This window comes from Dioscorea cayenensis, chromosome 11 (assembly GCF_009730915.1).
Source record: "Dioscorea cayenensis subsp. rotundata cultivar TDr96_F1 chromosome 11, TDr96_F1_v2_PseudoChromosome.rev07_lg8_w22 25.fasta, whole genome shotgun sequence".
Classification (NCBI taxonomy): Eukaryota; Viridiplantae; Streptophyta; class Magnoliopsida; order Dioscoreales; family Dioscoreaceae; genus Dioscorea; species Dioscorea cayenensis.
The window spans coordinates 21,820,788-21,837,635 of NC_052481.1; the positions used below are offsets into that span (position 1 = coordinate 21,820,788).

At 31.4% G+C, this 16,848-nt stretch overlaps 2 protein-coding genes, 1 non-coding gene and 1 pseudogene across 3 annotated transcripts; 2 read left to right on the top strand and 2 right to left on the bottom strand.

Annotated features, from left to right (window-relative positions):
* The first annotated feature begins 2,618 nt into the window (after nt 1-2,618).
* LOC120272554 lies at nt 2,619-6,682 on the top strand (annotated as a pseudogene).
* Nucleotides 6,683-9,530: 2,848 nt separating this feature from the next.
* Nucleotides 9,531-13,360, top strand: LOC120271828 (vacuolar protein-sorting-associated protein 37 homolog 1). Its single transcript, XM_039278505.1, has 8 exons — nt 9,531-9,641; nt 10,262-10,309; nt 10,710-10,928; nt 11,750-11,837; nt 12,560-12,599; nt 12,687-12,733; nt 12,826-12,946; nt 13,037-13,360. The coding sequence occupies exons 2-8, from the start codon at nt 10,278-10,280 to the stop codon at nt 13,192-13,194; spliced, it is 705 nt and encodes a 234-aa protein (XP_039134439.1). The 5' UTR covers nt 9,531-9,641; nt 10,262-10,277; the 3' UTR covers nt 13,195-13,360.
* Nucleotides 13,361-13,604: 244 nt separating this feature from the next.
* Nucleotides 13,605-13,676, bottom strand: TRNAH-GUG. Its single transcript has one exon. It is a non-coding gene; the product is annotated as a tRNA-His (tRNA).
* Nucleotides 13,677-14,239: 563 nt separating this feature from the next.
* Nucleotides 14,240-16,304, bottom strand: LOC120271934. The gene is made up of 4 exons (XM_039278618.1): nt 16,199-16,304; nt 16,030-16,107; nt 15,094-15,189; nt 14,240-14,530 (listed from the first exon to the last, which is right to left on the bottom strand). The coding sequence occupies exons 1-4, from the start codon at nt 16,199-16,201 to the stop codon at nt 14,459-14,461; spliced, it is 249 nt and encodes an 82-aa protein (XP_039134552.1). The 5' UTR covers nt 16,202-16,304; the 3' UTR covers nt 14,240-14,458.
* Between the last annotated feature and the right edge of the window lie 544 nt (nt 16,305-16,848).

The following is a 16,848-nucleotide window of genomic DNA, read 5'->3' on the forward strand; positions in this document are numbered from 1 at the left end:
CAATTTTTTTTGGGAGAATTAGTTATAAACCCCTCAAAAATTCTATAATTGTATATTTACCCTCAGAAAAAACATAATTGTATATATACTCCTGAAAAATATAGGTAATTACGGATATGCCCCTACTGTTAGATTCCGTTAATCAAACTTGATTAACTATGGTTATAACTTGGATTAAGATATACAAAAAGTCAAAAATAACCCTTGTACAACTTAAAAAAACTTTTCAAGGGTATATATGCAACGGTATAATGGTAATTTTATATATTTGTTATTTGTTATTTGTTAATGGATGGTTTTTCAACTAATTTGAACTCCAAGGGTATATACGTAATTATGTATATTATTCAAGAGTATGTATACAATTAACTTTTATTAAGGAGCAAATATGCAATTTCAAAAATTTTTAGGGGTATACCTGCAAAAGCCCCCCCTTTTTTTTTTTTTGCTAAATGTTTTTTATTTGTATGCTTAGAATGAAGGGTTTTACATGCTTTAACTTCTAGTCTATATACATGAGTTAATAATAAACTTAGTTTTTGGTCTATTCAGTCATCAATTAATAAGGTTGTTAGTTTATAGCTTTACATAAATTTTATATTAACTTTTTTACAATAAATAAATAAATTTATACGCATATTTATCGAAGTAAATATTTTAAGTTAAAAAAAACAGAACATAACATTTAAAATATGTTCAAAACAGTTTCAACGACAAAAGTTTGGAAGTATCTAATTAATCTTGGGGCCCAACACTCCATGGTCTTTATGGGCTCTTGACATTTAGTTGGACACCTAACCATAGGCCAGGCCCATTAATAGTCCTACATTATTTAGAGAAGATATATATATATATATAAAAGGACCGATAATTTAAAGGATGTCCCTACATTTAAAAATCTAGTGATATCTCACAACAACCGATCATTTAATGGTAGTTATTTTATTATAAATATAACTCTGGAGTTTGGGTTAGTAATGAAAGTAAAGGTCATCAGATGGGTGATCTAACAGTTGTTGTGGGGACACCTTTAGATTTATTTTCTGGGATATCCTAGAAAACATATTGTCTATATATATATATATTGTAAAATAAAATGCTACAAATTACAGAGAGGAATAGTTATAAATTACAAGGGAAGGGACCCAAGGCAGCAAGTGTAGAGAACAATGAAGTGGTCAGCTTGTAGGACTTGGTTTGGATTTGATTCAATATGGTTTGACCCAAATGAGTCAAACTATGGACAAACTTGGTTGACTCGGACCGGGTCAATTGTTCTTTAAAGGAAGTCCGAATCAAACATACTTTTTGACTCGGTTATAGCCTCAACATGTGACATGACTCAGTTAACCAACTATTAACTATTAAGTGTGCTTACGTTTACCCTAAACACCTGCAATACTTGCTACCATATAATACATAAAATAAATATAAATATAAATGAAACAATGGATACAAAGTCCACTGTATATTATTATTATTATTATGAACTAAAAGTTGTTGGTATTATCCATGAAAATAAAAAATTCTCAAAAGTCAATGAATTAACATGAGGGGCACAATAAGAACCACAAACTAAAGTTTTCATTCCATGTGAGATCTAGTGTAGTAGATTCCGGCATAAAAAAATGGCAATCTAGCTTTGAATTATTTGTATGCTGAGATGGATACAAAAGCCATGCAGAGAATCAAGAGCATATGACAAAGTGCATCACAAGAGAAGAACTATTCATTGGTCCCACCCATTTGCAAACTTTCTTACTTTATAATCAAGTTACTACTCATGCTATATCTATTTGTTATTCCCTTAATTATTTGACAATTAAACAGTATTCAAAGTTGATGATAAATATTTATCTCATCTCCAAAGTTCAATGCATTCAAACTATATATACATGATGATATATTTTAAACAAATGGTTTGTTGTTGTACTATGATGTTGAATCTTGTAAATTAAAACTAAGACTCATTCAATAACTTGATTAAAGAGATTAAAAGGTTAAGTTAAAGCTAACTTTATCCCCTTTTTCTTTTATATTTATAATCAAGAAAGTGATTGAATTGGACTCTTGCAAGCTTTTTCTATACCATGACTTTCATCATGATCCTTTTTCCACGCCATACAAACAAACAAATCAAGCCAAAGCCAAAGTGCATTGTTCATCAATGAAGATATATATATCCATTTTTCTATAACTATAAAACATTAATTAATGTAAATGAATAATAACTAAATTTTTAAATTTTACAATGAATATATACAAGTCCATGTGCCTTTCTCTCTCTCAAAGTCTGAAGTCTTAAAGAGAAAATGACACATTGGAGTATGGTGAATGTATCATGTATTAATTCAGTTTATTTATGTATATATATTATATGTCCTCATTATATTTTATCCAAGTTTTCATCATGTCAACTCTTATACCACATACTAGTAGTACACAAGGAATGAAATGGTCAAAGATGGAACTCATAATCCTGTTGAGCTAGTGGCTTGACCTCATACCAAGTCAACTCCATAATTATTGTTAGCTTAATTTCATCACCTTCATGAGATATATATATATAATTAAGATCAATATAAGCCCATTTCATGATCACCATCCATCTCTTTGCATCCATTTCTTCAAACTCTTGATGGCATTGGAGGTTGCAATGGAGAACAAGTCTATCAAAGGAGTTAGACATTTATGTGATAGTGGTATCACTGAAATCCCTGAGAAATACATCTTTCCGATCTCCGATCGGCTTTCGAGATCAAAGATCATCACCGAAGATAATAAACTCACATTGCCGGTTATCGATCTATCGCTTCTACAAACTCCCCGACATCGAGTCGAAGCTCTCGAGTTGCTATCAAATGCTTGCAAAACTTTCGGCTTCTTTCGAGTATATATATATATACTCATATGTATATATTTGTATTATATGTTCTTTATAAAATTTAATTAATATGCTTCCATGACTACTATAATTTAATTTTTCTGCCTTTAATGTTAATTCATATATATATATATATATATACAGGTAGTGAATCATGGCATGCCGAGAGAACTCATTCGGAGAACGATGAGTGTTGCAAAGGGATTCTTCGAACTCTCATTCGATGAAAGATCGAAATACATGTCGAATGACATTCGATCTCCGGTGAGATACGGAACGAGCTTTAACGAGAACAATGATGGTGTTTTTAGCTGGAGAGATTTCTTGAAACTCAACTGCCAACCTCTTAACTCTTGTTTTCCTCACTGGCCTTCTTCTCCCATTGACTTAAGGTATACATATATATATATATATATATATATATAACTACTAATATTATATATATATATATATAAGCTCAAATATTAATTTACATTCCAATATATATATATATATATATACAGGGAAGTGGGGAAGGAGTATGCTAAAGAGAACAAGAGAGTGTTCATGGTGATCATGGAGGCAGTGTTTGAGAGTTTAGGGTTAGGGTTAGGGTTAGAGATGAAGAGAGAATTTGAAGAAGGGAGTCAGATGATGGTGATGAATTGTTTTCCTGCATGTCCAGAGCCAGAATTGACAATGGGGATGCCAGCACACTCAGATTATGGATTCTTAACTTTGCTTGTTCAGGATGATGTTGAAGGACTTCAAGTTCAGTTTGAAGATGAATGGATTACTGTTCAGCCTCTGCCTGATTCTATTCTTGTCAACGTTGGTGATCATCTTGAGGTTGGTGTTATTTCTTTTTAATTATTTTAATTAGTATTATGTTATTTTAATTAAAAAACTTATAATAGTCTTTGTTTTGTTAATTAATTAAGAGGATATAAGTATGGCCTACACGTTCATGCTTAATTAGGGTTTGAGTTTTTCTATGGTTTATATTTATATATAATATGTACACACTTATCGAGTTCTTCAAATTCAATGATATATATATATAGGCCGAGTCATCTCGGAATTGTCCCTGTATTTCAAATATAAGAATGTTTTACAATAATTCCACGGTAAATGTTAGATTTGCATATATAATATGAAAAAAATATACTTAATATCTCCTAATCATGGTAATTAAAAGTAATTCTTGATATTCTCCTTATAAATAGTAAGCTTTGGATCATGATCTAAAGACGCCATTCAACGGCCCTAGATTTTAAAAAGTTAAGAACATTTAAAAAGAATAAACTATGTATATATATGTATATAGGGGCGGATGGAGGGGGGTCAAGGGTAGGGGTGAGCAAAAAAATATGGATCTGATGATCCGATCCGATATCCGGTTTTTTTACCCGAATTTTTTGGGTACCCGGGTCGGGTACCCGGTCCGAATTTTTAAGGTGAAAACCGGATCGGATACGAATCGGGAGAAATTAAAAACCGGGTATCCGAATCCGATCCGGTTTTTAATAAATTTTAAATTTTACAAGGACGTAAGTAGAAAAAAAAATTAATAACCCTTGTTTTAATACTTAAAGAGTTACTTATATAGTTACATTATTATATTTATATATATACATATTAATAAATTTAAACTCTTATATGGTTAAAAAGTAAAAAGGAAAAATTTCAAATCTTTATGTCTAAGATCGGTGAAACTCTTTATTATTTTTGAATTTTTTTGTGGGGAGAATAATGTAAGGCTTTTAATCCTCTTTTATAAAGTTTACTAAAGTTTCATATTTGTTTTTTTATGAATGTTGATGTTGTTATATAAAAAATCCATGGAGTAGATGAAACTTAATTTGGATCCGGATATCCGATATCCGATCCGGTTTAAAACCCAGTACCGATTTTTAGTATCCGGTTTAAAGCCCAGGGTCGAGATCTGGTCAGCTTTTTTCCGATCCGAAAAACCGATACCGATCCGGCTTTTAAAAACCGGATCGGTACCCGGTTTTTGCTCACCTTTAGTCAAGGGGTGCTTGAGCACCCCTTGGCCCTCAACTAATCAATATTATATACATGTTTATATGTATATTACAGGGACTTAGGGAGGAGTAGGAAATTGGAAGCACCCCTCTCTCTTCTCATTCACTCTTTCTTTCTCTCTCTCTCTCTCTCTCTCTCTCTCTCTCTATATATATATATATATAAATAATTCATTGAATTTTTTTATTTTCATTTTGTGTTTTGGAACAAAAATTAATATTTATTATTTAGATGTTTTATAAATTGGTTTTTATAATATAAAAATAATCCAAAAAGATAATGTTTAGCTTTCATTTATTACAAATTAGTTTATATATAGAATAAAAAAATAATACAAATAGTTATCGAGTTAAATCCGTGATTTTTTTATTAGTTAGGATATAATATATATATATATATAAAATAATACATTTTCTATGGACATCCATAGATAAGAAATCTATAGATGTCCAATTATCAGCCGTTAGATCATGATCCAACGGACGACATAAATAAACAGTAATTACTGTAGTAATAGATCGAGATCCAATTGTTTATAATGAACATCTATAGATTTTTTTTTTATCTATGGACATCCATAGAAGAATGATCCTCTTTAAAAAATATTTATAAAAAAATTATTGTTTGGCTCCATAATTTTATATTTTGTCTTGTATAAAAAAATTATAAATGTATTGTTTTTATGTAATAATTGGATCGAGCAAACTACCATAAATATATCGTTCAACTAATCTAATTATATTTTTTTGAATTGAAAAACTTCATTTTTATAATTTTTTTATATAAAGACCCCTTTAATTTGTTTCTGGTTCCGCCACTGTATGTATATATATGGGAAGTTACTAAAGTTGCATCTATAAACATTATATGTACATGTATAATGGTAAAAAATTAATGATATTGTTTCTTTAAAATAATAATTGACTTCTTGACCACATATAGTTATTTATATATGTAAATATTGGCGTTTAATGTTAATTAAGGATGTAAATGTATAATTTTTTCTGGAAATATATCTTAAGACAAGGATTTCACTATCAATATTTGCACATTTGTGTTTAACTAATAACATATTATTACCTTAGGAGTGTTTTCACATATGTTCTAAATTTCTAAGATAATATAGAAAAAAAAACCCTGGACACTCCAAAATTTTAAAATAGAAATGAAACATGATATTAACTTCAAAATTATACATATTAATTTCATTATTGTTTCCAATGAATTTAAAAAACTTCACTAGAGTTTCTTGTTGTAATTATAAATTAAAAAAATATTAAAAACCAACTAATAAAATTCTTGTTGAAGATTAACTAAAAAAGTTTTGAACTAATTGTATATATATATATATTGAAAATTTGCAGATATTTAGCAATGGAAAATACAAGAGTGTGCTTCATAGAGTGTTTGTGAACTCATCTAAATCAAGGATCTCAATTGCATCTCTACATAGTCTTCCATTTGAGAAGGTTGTTAGTCCTTCTCCATTTCTCATTAATGAAGAAAACTCCAAAGCTCTACATGGACACTGATTTTGAAGCTTTCTTAAATTTCATGGCCATCACTGACTCCACTAACAAATCCTTCCTTCAATCTAGAAAACTTATTCATCAAAACCTTTGATTTCTATTTAAGTTTTATTTATATTCCCTTATATATATATATATATATAGGTTTTGGTTGAAGTCTGTAATTTGGTTTTATTTTGAAGGGTGTGTTTGATAGATGAGAGGTATTTTTGCTAGTGATCAAGAGGATTAATGTTTGTAAGTGGATTTATGATAGTTTAATGGAAATTATAATACTTATATTATTATTATTATTATTATTTTACCAGGCTGTTTATTCTCTCATGGTTAGAGATGTGTGCTACTATCAATCAATTCAATGATCGAAAATTAGTATAAGTAAAAACAATAAATTAATTATAGTGTTTTTAATTATGGTATATTTTTCCAAGTTAGTTTTTTAAATGTTACAAAATTTTGTTTACTAATGTAAAGAAAAAAGAATTTCATTAATGGAATAACAAACATACAATATACATACATGTATATATATATGTATGTATTAAAAAATATTTTTAAAAAAATTGGAGAAGATGGTGAGTCTGATTAATCAATGAATGTCATTGTACATGATATATATAATATGATATCACTAAAAATTGTACCTAATGATTCAGAATCACAACAAAAAATAAATATTTCTAAATAATTAGACATGATGCATCCTTGTTTGTACTTTCCAAAAAAATCTAAGTAATTAATAATGCAACAAAATACCTGAAGATTTGTACTACATATTTGGATTGAGACATATTAATTGAGAATTTTAAAGCATATAGATGGACACAAGGACATATATATAACTTATGGACTATCTTCCTCACAAATTTTATTTTTATTTTATTGTAAATAATAATATGGTTAAACAACCAATTACTCAAGTGGCATCATTGGTTAATTTTTTTTTTTAGCAAGATTAATTTTTTTTTTGAGATTTATTATTATTTTTTTCTGAATAGTTTTGTAAGAAAAATCAAAATTTAGCCAAGAAAATTTTTACCCCCAATGATGTCACATTCTTATCTCCGATCAAATTGAGGGAATTTTTTTTTATGAATTTTTTAAGTTATCAAAACTTTTATTTTATATTTCAATGTGAATTATAATTATTTGTTATTTTTTTAATATATATTTTTTTAATTTAAAAAAAAAGAAATATGGTGGGGTGTGGAGGGGATGGGAGGGCATCCATGTCCCCCATATTTATAGATGGGTTTAAATCATGAGTCACACCAAAGATCCAAGTTATTTTATTCATCCTTGTTATTCGTCATAATCATTAACAGAAATAAAAATTATTTTTATTTTTATTATTATTACTCATATTTTTTTTAAAACCTTGGGCTCTAAATTAGTTCGGGCCGGATAATCATACCTTTTTAAGATAGACTTTTCAAGTAGGTTTTTTTAACAACACAAAAAATTTAAAATTATTTAAAAAATCTCAATTATTATTTTGTAATAGTGATAGTTTGACTTTGGAATAATTAATCTCTAAATTGACCCAAAAAAATAGTTAAGTGAATCAATTATAAAATAAGAAAAAAAACGTGTGAAGATTTGTAAGAATTATACTCTTAAAAAACCCCCTAAAATGACAATTAAAGAACAAAAATCTCACCATTAATTTTGAAACCAATGATCAAGATTCACCACAAAATAAAGATGCAATTCAACCACAAAAATTTTTGGGTGACTATAAATCAAATCATTGGATCCCAAACCAAACCCTAAAAAGGGCCCCCCCACATGACATACCATTCACTTAAAAAAATAAAGCTCAACTAAAAAAATCCACACATGCAACAGACAACCATACCAATCTCTTCCAGACCTTTCCACGTGTGAACTTTCATTGGATTCTTTTAAACAAGCTATTAAAATTCCCACATTAACAGTATCCAATGCCCACCCATTTTGTCCACATTTTCCTTTTTCTTTTTTATTTTATTCCTTTTTATAATCCCTAAAAATATGCACAAGATAAACTTCTTTTTTAAGTTGTATTGCATGACCTTCTCATTTGTTAGCCATGTCTGACCAAATAAAAATACCAAGTTAGAAGGTTAGACCAACAACTTTCTAACCTTCACCCATTTCCCACCTTCTCCATCTTCATCTTCCATTCTCATTTTCAGTCCCTCATCTTCAATGTCGGTTTCTCCTGAACTCAAAAGTGTTATGCCAAACTACACGTTTCCGTGTTTGGCAGAAAATCAAGCTCTGATACCACTTGTCACGAGAGATGTTGATTACATCTATCACACACCGCAATCAAAAGAGAACAAGATACCAGAGGTAGGATTGAGTTGCCCACCTCCAGCCCCCAAAAAACAACGCCCAGTTGCAGTTCTTTGCAAGCGAAAACTCTCCGAGCTTGAGTTTTTTAAAGTCGAAGCCGAAGAAATGGATCGATTGTTTTTGTGCAATGCAAATAAGAAGAAGAAGATCAACAACAACAAGAACAAGAACAAGATAGAGCTTCATCAATGAACAAGTTTAGAAGATCTTAGCTAGTTATACTCAAGTGTAACTGTTCCTTTTTACACACTTAAATATATATATATATATATATATATATATATATATTTGTATTGATATGTATACTAATTAGTTCTTGTTCTTAGTGTTGTTGTTCTTGTTGTGACAATGGTGGATAGAAACTTTGTACAACTATGAACACTTTGTTCTAATTTAAACTTGGATTGAAATTTCCAATACCTTCTTCTTCAATTTCTGTTTCCAATTTTAATTTTAATTTTTTTTTCCATATTTTCTTCTTTGAATGAATTGATAAAGAATTGAAAAGAATGGAATTATGGATTTCACTCTAAATCAAGAGATTTGAATTCCTGCAGAAATTGCAGGAACGATCTCAGGTGTTGGAAAATAAATAAATTAAAAGACAGGGATTGATAAGAAATATTACAGCAATAAAAAAATTTAGCGAGGGCTTTTTTGTTAATTTTTCTTCTAAACGAATCATTGAGTGACACGTATCAAGTCGTGCGAAGCAAAGAGTCTGTTTATTTTATTTTATTTTATTTATTTTATTTTTGTTTGTTTGCCTGAATTCATTGAACGCGTCTTCGATCCATCCGAGTCTCCTCCGACCGTGCTGTGATCTCGCCGCGTGCTCCACCGTCGGAGGATCATCGCCGGTGAGCCTTTTCTTTGATCTCTATCCTTTGCTGTGGTCTCTTACTTGTTCCTTATCGTCTGATGGTCACGATCCAATGTGATTGAGGGTTTTTTGTTTGGATGATTGAAGATGTGGGGGAATTGTGAAGCTGTTGAGTTGGAGTGATTCTTTAGATGTTTTTTTCGAATATTGGGGTTGTTAATGTTGTTTTAATCTAGGGTTTTGATTTTTGAAGGTTCTGGTTTGATGAAGCAATTGCTTGGTTACCCGGATGCTGGAGATGATTTAGGGTTTTATTTGTCTTTAATTTGGATGAGATCATAGCATTGAGATATTGTAGCAAGATCCTGATGATTTTTTTCTCTATGTTTATCAAAATTAGTTTTTTTTTTTTATTGATTTATTGAATGATCTGTTTGAGCTTTATGAGTATTCCATAGTATGAAGTTTTAGGAAAGTTATTTGCTTCATTCTTTGTGAGTTATTATTTACTCCATTTGTTAATTAAAGGATGGAGGGATGGAATTTGCTGATTTTAGTGCTTTGGGCAATCTGTCCTATTTTTGTTTAGATAAATACATGATCTAGTTTTTGATGAGAAGAGTGTTGATCTTCTGTTTGGCTATATTTTTTTTTCAGTTCTCTGAAGCTGAAGATGAATTGGAAGTTCCCAGGTAGCTTCATTAGGTAAGTATCTTGATAATTGGTACTCGTTAAATATGCAACCCAGTAATGATTTCACTTTGCAAATTGATACTATGTTGCGGTCTTTGTTAACATTTCTGTTAACATGTTATGTACCCTTCAATGACATAGTATCGTCAGTGTAGTGCATGCTTTGTGGTTAGAGTTAGAACTTCAGAACAAATCATATAATTTGTGATAGTGTTTGGCGCCGGTGTCTTGTGTGACTTGACTTGAAGTCCTGAAGATTAATTAGTTAACTTAGGAAGCGCATTCCATGCATGAAGACAAGCATGTCTAGAGCCCTCTTCCTCTTTCGCCGCACAATCCTTTGTTATTCTAGAATGTTACTTTGCGCCTTCTCCTTAGGTTTCATTTTCTCTGAAGTTATACTTATATATAGGGGGAACCAGGAAAGCCCGTCTTCAGCAAATAGTCAGGATATTCCAACTCAATCTTGGTATCCTCCATCAGTAATTGGTTCTTCACGTCCTTCTACACCTGGTGGTTCTTCCAGTAGTGCACATCAAAGGGTCGAGCGAACAGAATCTTTATCTTCATCACATGGTCAACCTTCTCCTGCTGAGGCAGCAGGAATAATTTCTCGTTTGAAAGATAAAAGGTAAGTGCTATTGTCTCCACCTTTGCATATTCATTGATGATTCAATTTTTCAGTCTTAGCTGTACTTGTTTTCTGTTGGAGTGCTCGGTATAATTGCATTTATGTTTCACTTAGTTCTTCAATGGTCTGAAAATCCACAACAACTAGGCTTGATCTGTTCCATGTCTGATTTTTACCTAATTGATCCTGTTAGATATTTGAATCTTTGATGCTAGCACATTGAATGCCTATCACTGAAATGTTAGTTGTAAACCAAATCCTTTCACATTGGTATTGTTCTAGACATTTTGTATTTCCTTAAAGTTGAATCTACCATAGTGATAGGCAAAAAGTCCATGAAATTATTTTCTATCAGGATGATTTTATACCTACTCTCCACAGGTCTTAGATTCACATGGCCATCGTGTTCTCTTAAATAAATATTTTGAGCATTGAAATTATATGAGCTATGGAGTACCTTTAAAATTAATACTGTAGGTCATTGTTTGTAGGTAAATGACGAAGATATCAGGCAAGCCTTTTTGCCAATAACTTTGTAACTTTTGAGATATAGTGAATTGACGATGTAGGTTAATGTTAATATTGTTTGCAAAAGAACCAGGTGAACTCTTTTCTTTCCAATCAATCTTGGACGGATAGTATACGCATAACTTGTGATGTTGGTTCTAAATGGCTGCTCATGAATATTTTGTTTTTTTCACTTGATAATGGGATAGTCAATATAAAAATAAGAATGAAAACTAATCAATGCCTTTACTATCTTGACTGTGCTGTATTTGATTATCCAAATCTTAATTCTAGTAACTTGATGGGCAATGCAGTGTTGATGAGCTGAAAAAACTTTTATCAGACAAGGAGGCATACAATCAGTTTTTCCATTCACTTGACCAAGTTAAGACTCAAAATAAGGTAAGCTATCTTACTAACTCTATCTGCCACCCTTTATGTTATACTTGGTATCTGATCATGATTCTCTCATATTTTCAATTTACTTCTGAATCTTATATTGTTTTATGTTTCTGTTGGACGCATTTCTTTGTCTTAAATGTAGCTTTAGATAACTCAGATTGGTTAGTAACTAGGTTTGTAATAATTGACCAGTGTTGCTTACTTTTAAGTTAATCTCTTTGTTGAGATTAATTGGCTTAATTCTTATGGTGAAATTCTGGAAGGCACAACAAGCACTATCATCTGCAATGAGGATACTGCAGTGATGACTAATGGTTATTGCAGTAAATTATTATATTCAATGATCTTATGCTACCTTCTTTCCTTCTATTGGAGGGATAGTGGATGGACCGCCCTCGTAAGTGATGGCTTTTTCCGGATATATTTTCTGATATCTTTCTCGACGTATTATTTGATCCTAATCATGTGCTTCCTTCCAACTTTGTTTCTATAACCATTTTTTATTAGGTGATCATCAACTGAAAATTTAACCTTGCCATGTTCTTTCCCTATGAAATCGAAGAATGATTCAGAGCTTTTGAGAAAGACAGTTTGCATACCAACATCTACTGCTTACTCTGTCAGATATTTTTAGAGGCATCTTTTAATTTTAATTTGTGAACTTGAGATTATTAGTAAATTAGTAACCTTAATGACTTATTTGTACTTTTTGACTTGATCAGTTGCGCGATGATCTTCAGAGAGAGACGTTGCAACTTGCAAGTGAGTCAGTTTCTCTTTTCTCTGTGTGGAATTTATGATTCAATTGTTTATTATGTTTTACAACAAGATATCCTATCCTTGTAATAGGGGAGAACCTAGAGAAGGAACCTAGAATTCTAGAGCTCAGAAACCAGGTGAGCTTTTGATCCTCTCTCGCTGTGTGTCTGTTGCTGTGTGTGTGTGGGGCCCTCATGGCTTACTGCTTCCTTGTTGCTTGAACATCCAGTGTACCATTATTCGAACAACTGAGTTGGCAGCTGCTCAGGAGAAACTAACTGAACTTGAGAAGCAAAAGGAGGAATTGCTAAGGTCTTATTCACCTTCAGCATTGCTTCAAAAGTTGCATGGTAATTCATGGGAACAAATAACCCTTTACTCTAACGGTTGCAAAAGGCGAAAACCAAAATGCTCACTAATGTCTAATTGCTGTTATACAGATGCCATGGATAAAGTGGAAGAAGAATCCGAAGTCCTTCACAGACAACTCCTTGAGAAGGAGATCGACCTCGCCACTTTCGTGCCGAAATATAAGAAGCTTCGCACTATTTATCACAGAAGAGCTCTCCTCCATCTTTCTGCTAGAACAACTATGTGATGTAGAAAATCAAATCTAGTGCCCGGCACATAACTTCGGTTCTGTTATCGACTTTTATGCCTGATGATTGCGCATATTCTGTGTTGAATCTGGGTTATTATTATTCCAGGTTCTGATGTATTTGTCATATAAAAATTTATTGTGCCTTGGTGATACCGAACCCACACTCCTCCTGGGCAATGTTTGATTGATACTAAGATTTTTGTGGGATTAAAAAGAGTGCCCTCTTATTAAATTGCCTCTCGTCAAGTGAAAATTCTTGCCTAGACGTATAAAAGGTATGAAATTATTCATGCTTTGAAAAATAAAATGAGATATATTCACAATTAAGATGGAAGTATGACTCACACAGACGTATGCCCGGATTTGATCCTTGTTGTTAAATTTTTAGAAAAAAAGGAAAAACATCATGTGGCTGCTGGGATTCGAGCCCAGGTCTCCACGGCCACAACGTGGAATTCTAACCACTAAACTACAGCCACATTTTGTGACTTGTTTTTCAATCATAATAACAGATTTTATAAAAATAACTTACTAAAGACCCATATTTTGAAACCTGGGTTGAACAAGAGCAGGCCAACAAACCGGGTTGGGTCGGAGTACAGTATTGATCCGGTTGATACGGGTGAGTACCCTGTGAACCGGTTGATTCGGCCCGGATAAACCAGGTTAACACAATTATATTATTATATGGTTAAAATTAAAATTTTAAATAATAAATATATAAGTATAGGGGTTATGCATCAAATTTGCTTCAAAATCAAAACTCAATGTCTGATTTATAAATTTTATTTATTATTATTTATCATTATGTTATAATTTGTTTGAATTTGTATTTAGGATATTAAATTAATATTTATAAATTATAAAAAAACTATTTATTTGTTATACAAATGGACTAACCCGACCATTGACCCATGACCCATGAGTCTTCCCGAGTCATACCCCCATGGTTGGGTTTCAAAACATTGCTAAAGACCACCACCAACGCACATATCAGCCACCTTAAAAAAATTGCAGTCACATTCTTATACACCATCGTGAGTAGTCCACAACGCTAATTTATACCATGCATTTCATAAAGATCATTTTTCTCAATAGAAGAGAAACCAAAAAGTCACACAAGTACATAGGAAATATATAAACTCTACCCAGGTATGAATTTATTTTCACAACAGAAATTAGTATAACGGCATTTGTATGCACCAGGAAAGATCCATTATCTGGCATCAAGAAAACAACACAACCACAAGATAAAATAGTATCATTCTTGTTTGTCGCCCTCTGGAGCTACTCCGTCCACTTGCGGTTGTGGTTGCGGTGTTTCTTCTACGCTCTGCATGATTAAAACATGTTAAAGATCAACATACAAGGTGAGTATGGGCACTCAAAGAATATATAAGAGTGAAAACCGTTTCTAGCATTCTATATCATGATTAATTCTGGCATAGTGCTACAAGAGCAAGATGTTTCATGATTTTCCTTTGTTTCAAAATAATGTAATGTGTAAGAGAAGTTCTAAACAACTTTGAGGATCTGATAAAGATGGCACAGGCACATACATTCCTTAATTTTACACTCTTGGTAGCCAAATGACTGTTGGGGAAAATTCCACAAGAAGGCATGTTTTCTTGGCTCATACTGCAAGGTTTTTTTTTTCTCCTTTTATTCATGCATCCTTTATATATCATAGAAAGAAAAATGGCACAAGTAAACATCACTTACAAGACTCAATTAACTCAAACTGATTAAGCACTGTGAACCAGCACCAAACATACAGTAAAAAAACCAGCAGAATTAACTCTTCTTTGTCATCAGGAGAAAAGGCGAGCTTTTGCCAAAACAGAACAGACATTTCACATGCAATAATGAAACACAGAGTAGAGGTATAGAAATCACCTTATCATTCTTGTTGCTTGCAGGCCTGTAGGGACATGCAGGGGGAACCCTTTCTGGCTTTCTATACTCCCAACCAAATAGCCCATAAACCTTGGTCTGCCAAAATAATAAGCCATCAACAAAAGTGAAGTACCATGGAATCGCTGAAAATAACAACATCGAACCATTATGTACAAATCTGTGGCGGAAGATAATATAGTTTTTAAAATCCTATATATTCCATGGCATTAAAAAATTTTATGATCTCAATTGACTTCAGCCTATAAATTCTGTAGGAAGGTCCACTCCGCCAAGTCCTTCTAACATAATGTGCTTTTAAGAGCTTTCCATAAATGTTCCTAGATCTCCATCATGTCCATCCTCTAAGTCTATAATTATCCCTTTCTTTTCTTAGATATTGATCAATTGGTGAACATAGTTTCAACAAGAAAATGTACTGAATCTAATAGGATCATCAAGTTCAAAACTTCCCAACATTGTTAATCAGCTACAAGCCCTACACAGATAGGGAAGTTTACCTAGCCATGAACAATTTCCTCTTGATTGAAGAAAAGTTCCTATTCGATTCCTTCATCTTTCTATCCTCTATGCTTCCAACCTACTAGAGAAAACCTAATTGCTTAAAGAGTGATGGACTATCATAACTGATATTCAAAATTCAAACAGTATTTTTCCTAAAATAATAATAACAATAAATTTTCTCCAATGAAAAGCATGAAATTTCATCAGTGTCTCTATCTAACAAAAAATTTCCCTAAAAAAAATTGAAACTTTTTTCCAATGAAAAGTATAATTTTCCATGGGTTTCTCAAATCAATCATTAAAACAAATCGGCATCGATTTAGAACGATCGATCGCCATAATATCAAAATCAACCACAGGAATCCAGAAACAAGAACAGAACACAATCAAGGAACAGGGAAAATTAAATCATACGAGGATGAAATCGACGAGAAGAGGCAGCGCGTTGACGGCTGGGATGAGAAAGAGCGGCAACAAGCACACCAAGCAAAACTACGATCACACACAAGACAATACGAAAAAAGAATCAGATAATCAACAAGAAAACATTGCCAAAATCTAATTCAATCGATGAAAAACGCACCATCTTCTCCAAAATTTCTCCGAATCCTCGAAACCCTAGCGAAAGAAAGCGAAGTCCTTGATCTTTTAGAACCCCAAATCGAATTGAAAGAAACAAAAGGGCTCTAATTATCTCTAATTTTCTAATATTACCTTTAAAAAATTACATTATTTTTATTATTAAATTTTTAAAAAATAATCTAATTTTTAAGATATATAATTAAATGAGAAAATTGCTTAGATAATTATCAATTATACGCTCATAAAACGAGTATATACATTTAAATTTATTTTAAATACATGTAAAAGTCTAGTAGACCCCCGTTTTAATCTAAACAATTAGAAGGTTGAAAAAAAAGACCAGGGGTGGTTTAAACTTTTTTATAAATTTTGTTAGTTAATTTAATGGTAATAGGGATATATAAGATAAATAATAATATTTTATAAAAAATATATAAATAAATATTATCTCTAGATGTGAATATATTAACAATTACTCACTTTTACTGTTCTATCCAATACTACTATTCTTCATTATTTTGCATTATAAAATAAGTATCAAATGTTTCACGTTTCAATATATATATATATATATATATATATATTTTAAAAAAATTGGATAAATCACGTTCATTAAGATAACAAAAACATACACAAGCACAATAAAATCTA